This window comes from Erpetoichthys calabaricus, chromosome 14 (genome assembly GCF_900747795.2).
Source record: "Erpetoichthys calabaricus chromosome 14, fErpCal1.3, whole genome shotgun sequence".
In the NCBI taxonomy this organism is placed as follows: domain Eukaryota; kingdom Metazoa; phylum Chordata; class Cladistia; order Polypteriformes; family Polypteridae; genus Erpetoichthys; species Erpetoichthys calabaricus.
The window spans coordinates 3986884-4003495 of record NC_041407.2 but is presented as its reverse complement, the minus strand read 5'-3'; the positions used below and the strand labels follow the sequence as shown (position 1 = coordinate 4003495).

Genomic DNA, 16612 nt, shown 5'->3' with positions numbered 1-16612 from the left:
GCACTGGGGCATTGGGGTCCACATTCAGACCACAGGGTTGAGCGCCCCCTGCTGGCCTCACTAACACCTCTTCCAGCAGCAACCCCAGCTTTTCCAAGATGGTCTCCCATCCAAGTGCTGGCCAGACCTGAAGAGGCTTAGCTTCAAACTTGCTGTAAAGATCTAGTGAGTGGCCTTGGCTGTGCCCCCCTTGGTAAGCAGTCCATGGCAAGGTGAACACACACACACACACACACACACACACCTGACCAGCATGTCTTTGGACTGTGTGTGGAAACCCCAGCAGACACGGGGAGAACATGCAAACTCCACACAGGGAGGAGCTGACATGCCAACTCTGGTCTCATTATTGAAGGCAGCCGCTTGACCAGCGTGCCACCCAGACTGGCATAAGAACCTAAGATACTTGGCAAACAGAAGGAGGCCATTCAGTCCACCAGGCTCGCTCAGTTAGCTATTAGCTAAGGCGCCATTGCTTGTTTTTTGGATTCCCGACGGCTCTTGACGTGTAATTTTAGTTTGAAGCGCATGTTTATGACTTTGGAGCGGTTTGCTGACGGAGGTCTCAGTAAGTGGACTCGCGTTTTAGGAAACATCACTTTCTGTCTTGAGTGGGTTTTGTGTGTGTGTGTGTGTGTGGACACCATCAGTCAGCCAGACTGACACAAGATGGCGGTGCCCATGGAGCTGAGCTTATCAGGCAGGATGGCAGGAAGAGGCGGGCTCAAGCGGCTGGACACCGGAAGTGACATCAGAGGACTTTGAGCTGTCAATCTCCTGACCTGTGATTAGAGGAAGAGGAGGGGCACTAAAAGGCAGCGCCCACCTGTGTGACCCGTTGTTCTGCTGGCATTATTTTGGGGTGGTCACCACCGTTAGGGTTATGCCAAGTTTTCATTTTGTTTTACATTCTCCGGTACATTTTAACAGTTTGAGCGAATTAGAATTTCCAATTGTGGTGTCATTTTAACAAAGTGAGAAATATTTCACATTTCAATTTTAAATTTACGTGCCCCTCATTTTGTGGAGTTTTGCGGTGGTGTCACTAGGGGGCTGTAGTGGTGACCCCATCAGAGGGGGTGACCCTCTATAACATTTTTGTGTCCACGCACCACTAATCGGCCGGGTGCTCTCTGTTGAGGCGCTCTGTTCATTAAGTCACCCAGGGGTCTGTGGGGGTCTTAATCCGGCCTTGGATACCACACTGGGTGACAACACATCTGGTGGCTGCTTCATTTTTAAAGTGATTATAGAGCAGCAGTGGGCCAGAGCCTCACCTGCGGGCACAGAGCCCAGAGCTGGCAGCTTGTGTGGGTACTGGGTGACTATGGTGGTACCAAAACTGAAAATGTCACTCCTACAGCCCCCTGCACGGAGCGTGCCCACCGCCTCAAGAAGCTGATATTGTAGCAGTTATTAAATTGGAAGGATAGAAACAAATTGAGGCCATCGCAGTGCTTAAATATACGGATACATCAAATGTCACCGAAGCCATTAGAGCCTCATCAGGAAGCATTAAAAATATCAAAATGTAATTTGATCAGCTCACTGAGTCCAAGGCTGTGGGCAGTTCACATGTAAACAGCAACACGCCACGCTGATGACCGTCATTTGTCATCCCCTCCGAGCGCACGCTCCGTTTATTAGGACAATTAAATGAACATCTGCACGTGTTTACTGCTCTGCTCTGTTTGCTTCTCGCCGTGTTTTTCTTTTTAATTTTACATTCTGTCTTGTCGGCTTTGTGGCTTTTCTTTTTTTTCTTTTGTTTTTGGTTGAGCCATTCCTGGTGTCGGACGAGTCGAGTCGGTCAAACCGGCCAGATTTACATGCAGAATATTATTGTATTTCTTAGCTTTATTTATTGTTATGGATCATTTTTTGTATTTTTTCCACGTCAGTTGGTTTTGTATCATTTGACATTTTCTGCTTGTATATTATTTTTGAAGTTCTTGGCCATTCATCTTTTTGAATGCCTTTTAGTTTCATATCTAACTTCATAAAAGGAAAAGTGTGTGTCTGTCCAGTTACTATATCTCTGTCATTACAACAGGTGGTGCATCACAGACATTTGCGTTAATTAAAATATATTGCACTTGTCATTCCAACAGGTGGTGCATCACAAACATTTGTGGTGATAAAATGCATTGTACTTGCCATTCCAACAGACGGCGCATCACAAACATTTGTGGTGATAAAATGCATTGTACTTGTCATTCCAACAGGTGGCGCATCACAAATATTTGCTGTAATTAAAATGTTTTGCACTTGTCATTCCAACAAATGGTGCATTACCAACATTTGCAGTAATAAAATGTATTGCACTTGTCATTCCAACAGACGGCGCATCACAAACATTTGCGTTAATTAAAATGTATTGCACTTGTCATTCCAACAGGTGGTGCATCACAAACATTTGTGGTGATAAAAAGCATTGCACTTGTCATTGTAACAGATGACACATCCTTAACATTAACACTGCTGTTATGATTCCCATATCCAATGGCATATAACACAGACATGTATATTTCATTTGTCATTTCCACCAGACGGCACCTGCAAATTCTTTTTATTATTGCAAATGTTGTGCCATCAGCTCATTTTGTCTTTTGGTGGGTAGATTTGCTAATCCGAAACCCAGACAGGGTTCAATATCTCCAGGTGGGGCAAACCACTTGCAGTCTAACAGCACTTTGACCGCCTGCTTGTTTTTCGCTGATGTGCCTCCATATGTTCCTGACTGGCACACATTGCCTTGAGAACAGTTGCTGTGAGATGTCATTTTGTCTTACTAGGTCTCAGTTTTGTCTGCTAGTTTAGCTTCTGTCTGTTTGGATGTTTCACTTGCTTTGAGTCAGCAGGTGGCACTGATGTGCACACAGGGGGGTGGGGTGGGGGGGGGGATAAGGGGGAGAGAAAAGAAAACAAAATCACAAACTCTGGGACTCCTAAGGTCAAAATGTTAGGTTCCAAAATTGTCGATGTTGTCCGAAATATGGTGCATAGGGTATAGGATTGTACAGGAGACAACAGGCAGGCAGGCAGACAGACAGACAAAGAGACTGACGGGTTCGGCTGATGCCTTCATAAGCTGACTGCCACAGTCGAGAGCAGTCGTTAGGTCGAACCACAGGCGGTGAGGAGATCTCCTTGTGACTTCACGGTGGTGTCAGTAGTGGGATCTGAAGCCACAACCTCAGGGTTTGAAGTCCAGAGGCCTGAAGCCCACCGCCTGCCCGGGTTCCTTTCAAGCTGATGAAACTGAATTTGATTTTCATTCTGCGGTTCAGAATCTCCCGCCTTTAGAACACACGAGGCGCTCGGCCATCCCGGACTCTCGTTTTTTTTTTGACGGCTTTCAGCGAGTGGCTGGTTATTAACCCTGAAGCCCCTACCTGACACGATTAGATTGGATTTGTTTCAAACAATTATGGGCGCCTTTGTTGGTGAGGAATTCTCCAAGACAGGCTTGTGAAATTAGCTGGGTGGCCGCTGTTCTGATAAAAGCCCCTCGAGTAAATTGCGCTGAAAGCAAATCCGGTGGCACTTCTTTAAAGCGATGCAATTTACTTTGAGCCCCCGATTAAGTCTGAATAGGGCAGCATTGATTTGTAAGGAGATTAAAAAGAAGAATAATAAAGAAATAAAAAAAAGGGCCCTTGGAGCGCAAGTTAAGATGAGATACCACAGGAGAGAATCGGCGGCGGCGACTGACTGAGCGTGCTGGAAAAGGGCAAGGCTGGCATAGGACCGAGAGCAGGGCACCCGCTGGCATTGTGTGTGCCATCTTCAATCAGACTCTGTGGAGGCTCCAGCGGCTGTGTGTCACACGGTCACCTTCAGTTGGATTTCAGCGCCTACTTACAGTACTCGGCCCACCATCACCTCCATGGTGGGCTCACCAGTGCACCCTGGTCGTCATCTTCAGGCCTCTGATGCCACCCAGGTGCAGAATCGCCTCAAAATGACTTCTTGGTCTTCAGAATCGGAAACGATTTTATTTTACGATGTCAGCCCCTTTCACCTGGCGCACCCCAACCCGTTGGACTTCAGCCCCTCAAATCCATGGCAAAAAAAACTGACGTCAGCCACCCTGATTCGGGGGGTTCATGAGGAATGTAAAGATAGATAGATAGATAGATAGATAGATAGATAGATAGATAGATAGATAGATAGAATTTGGTATAGTAGGCAGGATTAGATAGATAGATAGATAGATAGATAGATAGATAGATAGATAGATAGATAGATAGATAGATAGAATTTGGCATAGTAGGCAGGATTAGATAGATAGATAGATAGATAGATAGATAGATAGATAGATAGATAGATAGATAGATAGATAGATAGAATTTGGTATAGTAGGCAGGATTAGATAGATAGATAGATAGATAGATAGATAGATAGATAGATAGATAGATAGATAGATAGATAGATAGATAGATAGATAGAATTTGGCATAGTAGGCAGGATTAGATAGATAGATAGATAGATAGATAGATAGATAGATAGATAGATAGATAGATAGATAGATAGAATTTGGTATAGTAGGCAGGATTAGATAGATAGATAGATAGATAGATAGATAGATAGATAGATAGATAGATAGATAGATAGATAGATAGAATTTGGTATAGTAGGCAGGATTAGATAGATAGATAGATAGATAGATAGATAGATAGATAGATAGATAGATAGATAGATAGATAGATAGATAGATAGAATTTGGTATAGTAGGCAGGATTAGATAGATAGATAGATAGATAGAGATAGATAGATAAATAGATAGATAGATAGATAGATGTGAAAGGCACTATATAACAGATAGATAGATAGATAGATAGATAAGATACTTTATTAATCCCAAGGGGACATTCACATTTAAAGCTTTACTTCAGGGGCTGACGTAAATAACAAACAAGAAGATTTGTCTCCAACATTTGAAATATGACAATGTGGCCTCCTGTTTTCATAACCCAAGTCTAAATATTCTCGATTGTATCAGAATGTGTCACTTGTCACCCCTGATTGTGGTCCTTAGAGGGCTAGTAAAGGAGTCAAACCACGCCACGCGCTGAGGCTTGAGGGGCTCCTAGAGTGTTAGGACCACCGCTGAAGAATCAAATATCCAGCTGATTTTATTTGTGACCTCAAAATGCCCTAAACAGACACTCCAGGTGACGATTTTACTGACCCCCATTTTGTGAAGCATCCCATTGGGGGACAGACCACCTGGGGGGGGGGGGGCGGGTGATGTGGCACAACTGCACAACCTCAAGTTCTTCTGATCATTTTTGCTGAAGTCACCTGTTAGTGTGTAATGGACCCAAACTGGGGGGACGTTTGGGGGGGGCATCCCAAAAAGTTCAATGTCTTCCATAACTAAACATCAAGACGAGTCCAACGGTATAACATATGTGGGGGTTTCTGGAACTGCTGAGTTAGGGGGCGCTGAACAAATAAAACTGAAAGAATTCTTACAAACACAAAGAATTAAAAAATAAATAAAACACACAGAAAATGTAAAAACAACTGGCACCGTAATAAACGGAAATCCACGACCCTCACTGAAGGTCACCCTGCAGACCCTCGAACTTCAGTCGGACTATCCAGGGTGAGGGCGGAGCTTCAGCAGTGACCTCATCGGGAGGCGCCACCTCCACAAGCTCCACCCACAGAACAGAAGGATTTAACAGAACACGTATAAGAAAAATAAAAATCAACAAACAATATTAATAAAAAGTGTACATTTACATAAATATAAAATAAGATTGAATGAAAACATAAAATGAAAAATGTATGAGAGAAAAAATTTAAAAAATGACAAATCATGTCACCTGGCACAGCACCTGCTCGGCTCAGCCTCATAAACCCGGGCAGACGCTGGTGAAGGCGGCACAGAACGTCACGCCATCTCTTCTTAATGTACGCGACGCTTAAATGGGATAAACGGGGAGCTCAGCCATCTCAGTTCAGTGAACAGACGACACGTGCAAGTAGGAAAGAATCAGTCACACTTTATTGAACTTCACTCTTAAAATAATAATCTTTAAACACACACACACACATATATATATATAGCGCCTTTCTACAGTGAGCAAGGATCAATATGTCTGTGAGTCCGCCACTCGCTATAGGAAGGCACCATAAAATGACAAGGCTGCTGGCTCAGCGTGTAGCACAACCACCGAATAAATGAAACGTCATCTGAGAAAACGTCATTTAATACGTCACTTCTTGAGACCCTCGTTCACTTTAGAAAGAAGCTATAAAGAAAAAAAAGAAGAAGAATCACGCAAAGCCAAGAAAGAAAGAAAGAAAGAAAGAAAGAAAGAAAGAAAGAAAGAAAGGTACCTCATTATATATTACTTTATACTGATGAAGTGCCTTAGGTGGTGTTCACTCCAGAAAGGCGCTATACAGGATCACAAGCCAAATTACGTAACGTCATAAAGGATCAAAGACTGAACGTTAATCCACTCCGTGATTCTTGTCCTCCACACAACGGTGCCATAAAGCATCACACCTGCGCACCGCCGAGTCACGTGACCAAACTCAGCCGCTGATAAGCCCCTCCTGCAGTTCCTTGACGCCGATGTCCCTACAGAGCAGGTGACATATTGGGTGACAAAGTGGCAGGTGCCCCGACATTAAACAATACTTTTGTACTCCCAAAGTTTCTTGAGGCCCATGTTCACTTTAGAAAGGCGCTATATAAAATAAAAATCACAATTCACTTTAGCAGAGTTACCGCCCCCCCATAAATCTTGTAACCCAATAAACAAAGGTGCGCCGTCATGTGACACTTTGTACTCGTGACGTGCCCTGGGGTGGGGTTCCCGCTAGAAAGGCGCTATAGAAACCCCACCAGACGGCAGGTTTCAGGCTTACTGCAGAGTGGCGCTGATCCGTGAGGCCGCACTCTATAAATGCCGAGCTCCTTTCTGCTGCTCCTCGAGACCCTTACAGAAAGGCGCTATATAAAAATCACAAGGCTGCACAGTTACTCCAGATGAATTGTGGAAGCCAATAAAGGTCATCCATGACAGCGCACCTTTGTACTGCTAAGTTTCTTTCGAGCCCCGTTTGCCAATGAAAGGCGCTATATATAAAATAATGAGACTGCAGGTTCAGTTTTTTCCCAGAGTCACCCCAAGGTGATTGTAAATAAAGGTCATCAAGTATACTCTATTTTGTTTTACGGTTTATGAAGCATATTCGCTGTGGAAAGGCGCTATATAAAATAAAGATATTTCTTGTGAACCCAAAGCAGACGTGAAGGATTCCAAACGTTTGTGTCTCTTCTCGTCTTTTTGCCTCTTTATTTATGGCTTCGTTTTGACAAAGAAACTCAAAAGCAAAGCTCCGGGGTCCGAGCCCGAGGTGAGTCCACGAGTGCCCGCCGTCTCCCTGCCAACTCGACTCCTCCACCTGCTGCTCTCTGCTGTCCGCCGCTTTGTGATTTTCCCCTCTAAACGTTACAGCAGTTAGAAATGGAAAAACGGGGGCTTGTAGCTGCTGAAGAGCCTGGAGACGGACTTCTGCTTGCGCTTCTCCTTCATGATGGGGACCCACACCAGTCCGGTGACAAGAACGATCAGCCCGAGGGACAGGAACCCGGGCCCGAAGATCATGGTGGCCCTTTCGTATTTTTTGGCAAAATGCAAGCCTGTCAGGATGACTCCGCACAGAAAGATGGCTCCGCCGATGGACATGACCACGATGGGCTTGTGGTAGGTCTCCCAGGCGCTGCGGGACTCGGTGGTCCACAGGGACTCGCTCCTGGACAAGCTGAAGACCGTGCTCTCGGTCTGAAAGGTCAGCAGGTCCTTGGACTGCGAGCGCGACTGCTCTCCGAGGCCGATGCTCTCCAAGTTTATCTCCATCCTGGGCCGAGCTGCCTGTCCGTCCTGTGAGGGAGGAGCAAAGGGAGAAGGACGTGAGAGACACGAGAGAGGCGGCGGGCACTCGTGAGGAGACGGGCTCAAACAGCCACAGATAAGTGAAGACCCCTCACTCTAAGAGCAGACTCTCCCCCACACTGGACCCCCCCCCCACACTCCAGTCGGCTTACTGTGCTGACCGCTCCATTAACAACACCACGGAGGGTCGAGACCAATGATCCATCCAAATGGAGCTGGCACTGCCCGTTTACAACCGATTTCTCTCATCCCCCTCAGAATTACGAGTGGCACTGAACACTACACAAGTGGAGCCCCCCCCCCAGTTGGCACACAGCACCACCCCACAAGTAACTGGCATTTTGGGGTCTTTTGTGGTATTACAGCTGTATGAGAAGTGGGGTGAATGGCATAAGGGAAGAGGTTGACAGGCATGATGGGGTGAGTGGCATGATAAAAGGGGGTGACTAGCATAATAAAGGGGGTGAATGGCATGATGAAGGGGTGACTGGTATAATAAAAGGGGGGGTGACTGGCATGATAATGGGGATGACTGGCATAATAAAAGGGGGTAACTGGCATGATAAGAGATGACTGGCATAATAAAAGGGGGTAATTGGCACGATAAGGGGTGACTGACATGATAATGGGGGTGACTAACATAATAAAAGGGGGTGACTGGCATATTAAAAGGGGGGGGTGACTGGCATGATAATGGGGATGACTGGCATAATAAAAGGGGGTAACTGGCATGATAAGAGGTGACTGGCATAATAAAAAGGGGTAACTGGCATGATAATGGGGTGACTAACATAATAAAGGGGTGAGTGGCATGATAAAGGGGTGACTGGCATAATAAAAGAGGGTGACTAGCATAATAAAAGGGGGGTGACTGGCATGATAAGGGGGTGGCTGGCATAATAAAAGGGGTAACTGGCACGATAAGGGGTGACTGGCATGATAATGGGGTGACTAACATAATAAAAGGGGGTGTGACTGGCATGATAACAGCTCGTGGCACCCAGAAGAAAGGCGTGTGGCCGCTGGGTTTTATCGAGCGTTGTTCAGGCTTTTCTTTTTGTGTGACTTTTCCCTTCAAGAGGATCGCAGGTGAAATGAATATTTTTAGCCAACCGCCGGTGCCAGCGACTGGTGACAGGCGCCAGAGCTCTGAATTAAGCTCGGAAATGCAGTGCGTATTCCAACATAATGAGCTCGAAATTATCATCATTGTGCAAATGTCAGAGACGAGCCGGCTCATCGGTCGACGTGCAAACGTCTTATTATCAGGAGTCTTCGTGCCGCCTGATCCTTACTTGGAGACGAGGCAGACGTTCATAAAGGAACACTCCACCCCAACAGGACCATTTCATGTTATGTTACAAAAACAGCTTCAAAAATATTAATAATAAAGATGATGATGATGATAGGCTCACGGCTCCAGTGTCCAAGGGTCAAATCCCAGGTCGGGCACAGCATAGACGTACCACAGTCTCCCTGTGTCCGCGTGGACTTTTCTCTGAGAATTTCGGATTTCCACCCCCTGTCCACCTGTAGGGGGCGCTTGTCAGCAAGATCCAAGCCAAACTTAAGCCAAGAGGAAGCAAACAATGTAAACGGAGAGGGTCTTACTAAAAGGTACAAAACCAACCACCACCAGCTGTGCCACCCGTCTAAGTAATCATTGCAGACCTCCGCGTTAACGTTTGCAGTGCGCTGTCTTTTAGAAGGCATTGGGTGGGACATCGTAATAAAGTGCATTAGTCATTCCACCAGATGGCACAAACATTTGTAGTAATGAAATGAAACGTAAAATTAGAGCTAATGTTTGAGATGCACCATTTGTTGGAATGATAAAATGCAATACACATGCCTCTGGTATATGCCATTTGGTGGGTTACTTGTGAAAACAAGACGAGTCTAACTGCAGCCCACGATAGGCACAACGTAGGTCACATAATGTCCATAACATCACTCATGAAACACCGTCCCAGTCAGATACCCCCACTCCCCCCCCCACCTAATCTTAACCGTAGTGTACGGGTGTTTCATGACCGACATTGGGGGTGTTATGTGACTGACCTCATAGGTATTGCTGGGTTAATGTTTGTGATGTGCCATCTGTTGGAATGAGAAATGCAAAATGTATTTTATTACTACAAATGTTGGAATGACAAAAAAAAACAATTGAATACGAAATGTAATAAAGTCCATTAAAAGCAAGAATATGCAAGTATGTTTTCATTTGCCATTTTTAAAAATCCCCCTTTCTGGCGTTTCTAATATTTTAGGAATATTACTCCACAGTTTTGTTGCACATTGACAGAAAGTATGGAAGATTCTTTTTTTTTTTTCAAAACGAATTGCAACCCAACTCAGTGCAATTCGTGTGGTGCCTTTCATTTTGTGGCGGCTTACCGAGCGGACATTAAAAACGGATCGACGACACGACCGACTGATCGCCAGTGCGGCGCTGCCTGTGAATTCGCGTCCAGAGATCGCGGCTCGTAACGTTTTGCTTTTCGCTTAGCGGCAGCTCCGAGTGCCTTGCATTTCGTTTCAAGGCCAATCAGCCAAAAGTGATTGCAGCAAATGACCAATCAGCGTCAAGGTGGGGCAGGAGGACGTGTGCGCTTCACTTGATTTGAGGATCGTGCGGCTCATGCGCAGTTCAAAGTTTTTGGACACGAGTGCATGAAAAAGCAAAAAGCTGCCCATGATGGCCGCACGAGGTGGCGACTTCAATTCAAGAAACTCCGAATTCATCAACAGGAATCTACAAGTGAGGAGCACCATGGACGAAGGTTTACATCCGGGCTACCGACGATTCACCAATCAAAAGACAGGACTCGCTAGGGCCCGCCCTCTCCGCTTTGACGTGTGAAAGTGACGGGTCACCTTGCGGGGCTTCTGTTGTGTGCGGAGTCACCGAATAAATACATGAAGAAATAATTAAATACATAAAGGAATAGAAAACAAAACGTATACTCGCGTGCCATGATGTTATGTTTTCTTTATTTCACGGCATTTTTGTTCATTTATTTTTTGTCCGAAATTGGCCTGCAGCGCCACCTATCTGTACTTTGACGTTATTCTAACGGCATTTGTGCTTGCATTTAAATTGCCGATATCTGACCGACTTCACGACGGTACCCTCCTGCAGGTAACGGTTCTGTAAAGGCGCTATAGAGGGCGGCGTGACTGCTGGATGAACCACCGCTCGACATTTCATTCCTTGAAGTTTTATCTGCATGTGAAGTTGGCCCCCAATATGTGACATAAACAGACCCCTTTAATGTCCAATAGGCGACCCGCGGGATATGACAGATCAAGACCACCCAGTCGGGATGCGCACATACCAGAAGCCCCTCTTGGATTTCACAGATCTGTTGGGACATTCACGTGGAGGGTTCTGTTGGAAACCAAAAATGCCCCCTTCACCCCGCAACCCTCCATTTTTAAGAGTGCCAGCCTTTGCCCGGTGCGCACGAGATGCCAGAACACCGCCGGGCACACGGTCACCAAACGAGTGACTTACACGAGGTCTGTGGAGTTTACGGAGACCCCCGAAACATTTATAGGTGAAGGTCCAAGAGCACATGAAGTGCCGTAGACCACCGTGACATTGCCAAACCGGCTTAAACCAGTTCGGGGGGCTCGGGCAGCCGGAGCCTCTCCAGGCAACACCGGGCGCAAGTCAGCTAAAGAGTGCAGGACGGGGCGCTACAGTCTGTTGAGGGGTCCACAGCCGCACCCGCATGTTTGTGGAAGAAATCGAAAGTCCACCCGCGGAGAAGGTGCAGACCCCTCAAAGACAACGAGCGGGGCGCGAGACTAAAAAAAAAAAAAAAGATTTGGGGCCGAAGCGGCTCGTCGGAGTGCAGCCTGGCAGACTTCAGTCGTCGGGGGCGGGCAGCTCGTGAAAGTCTCAGAGGTACCGAAAGTACAGGCAGGCTCTACAAACACCGAGGGGTCCGGACGAGTAACGCGGGGGTCGACACTCACCTGGGCGCGGCTCGCGATGCTCTCTTAGCTGCTCGGCGGCTCCTGCATCGCCTGCTCTGCGCTTCGTGCTCAACTGCGGAGCGCCAACGGGATACACCCAGCCGGGACCCCCCCGCACTAATCACGTGGTAAGTGCTATCCCACTCATCAAGACAACAAAACCCCAAGAGAGAATCTGGAAGCCAATCGCTCGCACAGGTCGGTCTCGGAGACGCACAAGATGTCGTGTGGGGGGGTTTGGGTGTCCTCTTACAACCAGAAATGTTAGAATGAAGGCGGCTACTGAAACCGATGCAGGCATCGCCAGTAATCGATTGGCAGTCGTCCGTTGCATAGCCGGACCCTCACTCGCTGATCATAACGAATCCTGGGGGGGTTGGTGAACGGCGAGGGGGGGTCACGAAATGCCGGCTTTGCTTTCTCAACCCGCCGAATGTCCACATTTTACTGTATGGGACTCTAAAACGACACGACACGACAATATGTCACATCCACTGAGGGGCGTGGGGGAGCAGAGCCTGTCCCTGCAGCCCTGGCGTAAGGCAGGAGGCCTCCACACACACACGGGACCCTTAACCTAAATGTGCACAACATTCTTGAATGTTGGAGGAAAACTGAAGAAAAACCCTCAAGACACCAGCAGAACACGCAAACTCCACACAGAGAACATCAGGGCATCATCACCCCACCGTGCCACCCGCAGCACGACATGGTGGCTTTGACTCAGACGCCTTGTGTCATTGATGAACCTGAAAAAGGCCAAATGGTGTCCATCTTCACAGTCCCGTTTATCCGAGTGGTCTCGGAGGGGTCCCCTTTAAAGTGGGCAGTGACCTCCATTATGTGTTCTACAACTCTGGGATGGCCAGTAACAGAGAAGACCACCGAAATCAACAAGGGAGGCAGTCCGGACCCCCAGGACGTACCAGCGAAGGAGAGAACTGGGTGCCATTATGGACAATGAAGCGCCTCCTCTCGCGGACCCCGAGGACTTTCAGCTGAAGTATAGCGCCTCACTGTGGCCGCTGATGTTGAGTTTTTCTTTGTTAACTTGTCCTCCTTTTTCAGCCTCTCTGGTGTGTGTGTATTTATTTATTTTAAAAGGGCCGAGTGCCAGTTCTGAGGCTAAGGAGCTGTGCCAGTTCAGTTCGAGTCCCGTTGAACGCCACAAGTGATTTCACTCCGCTGGGCCCTTCAGCAAGAAAGACCCTCAACCTGCAATTGCCCCGTCCTGGGTGTGCCACGCGGGCAGGTCCCCTAACTTACAGGGAAAACTCAGGGGTTGGTGGCAGGACTGGCACTGCAGCCACTGTTCCAGTGTGGTGCCAAGGTGTCACCCACTGCACTCGGGTCCCAATCCAGGTGGTACGTCGTGTGGTGGGCACGGCGACGCGCTGTCATCGCATGCTCCCAACTCAGTTAAAGTCCCGTCTGTCATGTAGTGCCTTTCAGCCCTCTGTCTGTCTATGGTGCCTATCCCAGCAGTCATAGGGAGCAAGGACAGGACGTGGGCCCACCACAGGGTGAACACAATCACATTCGACCCCAGACTTGTAAAAATGAAAGGGGCCACAGTGGTCCTTCTGAGCGATGCCATAGAGGAGCCCATCTCAGACCCTTCATTTGTGTAGATCCATAACTGGCGGCAGTCCATAGACATTCAGTGAAGAGGTGGTGACAGATTTGTGAGATGACAATGGCGTCCTATTTTAAGAGGACTCTCACTGCGTAAGGTTCTCTTAGGGTCCCGTTACGTAGCTAGACCACCATAAAGATTTTTTTTTTTTGAACATATTAAGACGTTTTTCAAAGCACAAAGACCCAACTTCACTGGTAAAGCACCAGCTGCCCCCAGAATGAAGTGGCGCTTAGTCAAGAAAGCACACAAGCTGGTAAAGAAGCAACTTCAGTGTAGTGGGACGGTGGCAGGATACCCCCCCGACAGTCGGGGACCACGCAGCATTTAACGGGGGCCTGTGAAGCTCAGTTTTCTTTTCGCTGGAAGTGTGCCACCATGCTGCCCGCTAAGTGTCGTCAATCTACTGGCCTGGCCGTCCGTCTTCAGGACCACTTAATCCCACTGCAGCATTTATGGGGGTCATCAGCATCAGGCTCAGTCGGGGGGCTAACCCTGGGTGGAACACGTCGACCTCTGAAGTGTGGCCGTCTCCGTTTCGATGACAATGTGGCGGGTCGCAGACGTCAAATGCCCGACAAAAGGGGCTCTTCAGAGTGACGCCATTTTCGACTCCCAGAAGACCCCTCAACACGAAGGCTCCACCAAGTCGTTTTCTTTATCTCAATGGGTGGCAGGCTCCACAAATGAGCTCGAGTAGAGGACAGTGGATGTGTGCGGTGGCCACGGACCCCCGATATTGGAGGACCCTCACTGCATTCAGCCAGCCCAGCTTGCTCCTGGTTCTCTTGATCTCGTAGCCCTCTATATGGCGCCTTGACAAAGTCTCCATGCCCTCATCTTCTTATGGTGCCCAATTCTTTTAAAACAGAATGACAAACAGAACTCTAGAAATGCTTGCAAATGCGTTTTAAAACCTGGAATATTCCGTGGAGATGAGGATTGACGCCGTTTGCATTAGTTCAGATCACCCCATTCTGTGGATCATCATCAAGATGTTTGGAGCCCACTGGTGGTCAACTGATTAATGTAGAAAGAGACCCAGCCGTCTACAGAAGGAGCAACAACCACGCCATGAGGTCCGAGGAACTGCCAGCCTGTGTGTGTCGAGGCGCAGATCTGAGGCCCTGAAGGCCCCTGTAATGGAAGACATTTGGAACAACCACAAGATGTCTTAGAGCTGGTCACATGGCCACACTGAGCAATCGTGGGAGAAGGACCTCCGTAAGGGAGGTGACCAAAAACCTGATGGACCCTCTGGTTGGAGACCGGAGAAGCTTCCAGAAGCATGACAATGATCGAGGCTTGATGGAACACTGGCCAGACCATCCCTGAAACCCCACTTGGAGTTTGCACCAGGACCCCTCTAGGGCTCTCAGACTAGCGTCATGTCTGGAGGACGCCCACCATCACTCATCACCTGTGCAGTAACTTCACAAGGGTGAAGTGTGGTGGTGGCAGCATCGGGGACGGGGGGCTCTCAGGGTTGACGTAAAGTGGAACACAGTGAAGTCCAGAGATATCCATTATGAAACGCTGCTCTGCACACTCGGGACCTCAAACTGGGCAGAAGATAACCCAGGGACTGTCCTTGACCCCAACTGAACACCTCTGGAGAGCCCTGAAGATGGCTGACCACCGGTGGTCTCCATCCGACCTGACGGAGGCTGGCAGACAATCCCCAAATAAAGGTGTGTGTGGAGCTTGTGATGTCAAACCCTATAAGACCCCCGAGATGGAATGCTGGCTAAGGGGGCTTCAACTGCATACTGAGCAAAGGGTCTGAATCCTTGTGTCAGTGGGACATTTCAGACTTTTGTTTGTAATAGTTAATTAAAAACATCTAAAACCCCGTCTTTGGTTTGTCACGCTGGGGGTCTGCAGACTTTGTGAAGGCGCTATATTGTGTATTAAAGATGTCCGCTCTGTCCAGGAGCCTTTTGAAAGCCCAGCGAGCGAACTTCTCGTCCATAGAACTCGTCACAGAATGTCAAGCGAGGGTTCAACGTGGATCGACACAAAGGGGGGGGGGGGGTCCTGAAAATCATGACACCCCCGGTGTGGAACTTTGTCTCAAACCTTCTGGAAAATCTTTTCACCACGACTGTCCAAAAATGCCGAACCTGCACGGCGCTTTTTCATCTCCAGCTTTTAAATGACTTAACGGAAAACGAGGGCCCTTCGGACAAACCCGTGAGGTCTGCGAACAGCGAGGCGGACCATCAAGAAAATCCCCGAGACTGGAAAAAGTCCAACTCCCCCATTTTACTACGACAGAGTGCACTTGACATTATCGGTCCATCAATAATAATAATAATACATTACATTTATATAGCGCTTTTCTCAGTACTCAATACGATACTCTTCACATGATCTATCACTTATATAGTGCCTTTACTTTGTCTCTTGATTATATAATGTGTGAGCCCCCCAACCCCCCCGCCCGGCCCTGCTCGTCTCACCCCACAATGAACCTGCAGCTGGAGACTTCTGACGTCACCAGGAGGGCGGCGACTCGCTCTCAAATCTCTGGGCGGACGCTGCCCTCTGGTGTCCACTAGCGGTAAAGCAGAATCAGCGTTTCAGAGGCTCGTGCGCGTCGCTCACTGCCCGCCTGTGGCTGAGGTTTAGAGCCATTTGTAACGAGACCCCGGACTGACGTGCTCTCCATTATGAGGACCTCCACGGAGGTCTGCTAAATTCAGAAATCTAAAACGTTAGGTCCGACATCAGACTGACGACCACGTGAACCTCTGCTGCCGCCGCCCACCTGATCACACCTCCAGTCCAACTGGCGACCCTCAGGCTTTGGCTGTTCAAAAGTCCATTTGCTCCAGCGCACCCACCCAGAGTTAAGCTTTAGTGGTCTTAGCGTCCAGACACCGTCGGGCTTTGCTCGTCTACAATGGCAACAGGATGACCGCCCGCACTTTTAAAGCTGCTCCTGACTCAAAGCACAACGCGGACGGGCATACACGGGGTTGGGGGGTCTCTGAGGGTGGCATCACTGAAATAAATAAATAAAGGCCGCCCTGCCAAGTAAGTTCAGGTTGGCTTTCCGGCTCCCCGG

At 48.1% G+C, this 16612-nt stretch overlaps 1 protein-coding gene across 1 annotated transcript; it reads right to left on the bottom strand.

Moving 5' to 3' along the window:
• Nucleotides 1-6743: 6743 nt before the first annotated feature.
• LOC114665455 (phosphoinositide-interacting protein-like) lies at nt 6744-11993 on the bottom strand. Its single transcript, XM_028820047.2, has 2 exons — nt 11907-11993; nt 6744-7910 (listed from the first exon to the last, which is right to left on the bottom strand). Exon 2 carries the CDS (start codon nt 7884-7886, stop codon nt 7488-7490), a length of 399 nt encoding a protein of 132 aa, XP_028675880.1. The 5' UTR covers nt 7887-7910; nt 11907-11993; the 3' UTR covers nt 6744-7487.
• Nucleotides 11994-16612: the final 4619 nt, after the last annotated feature.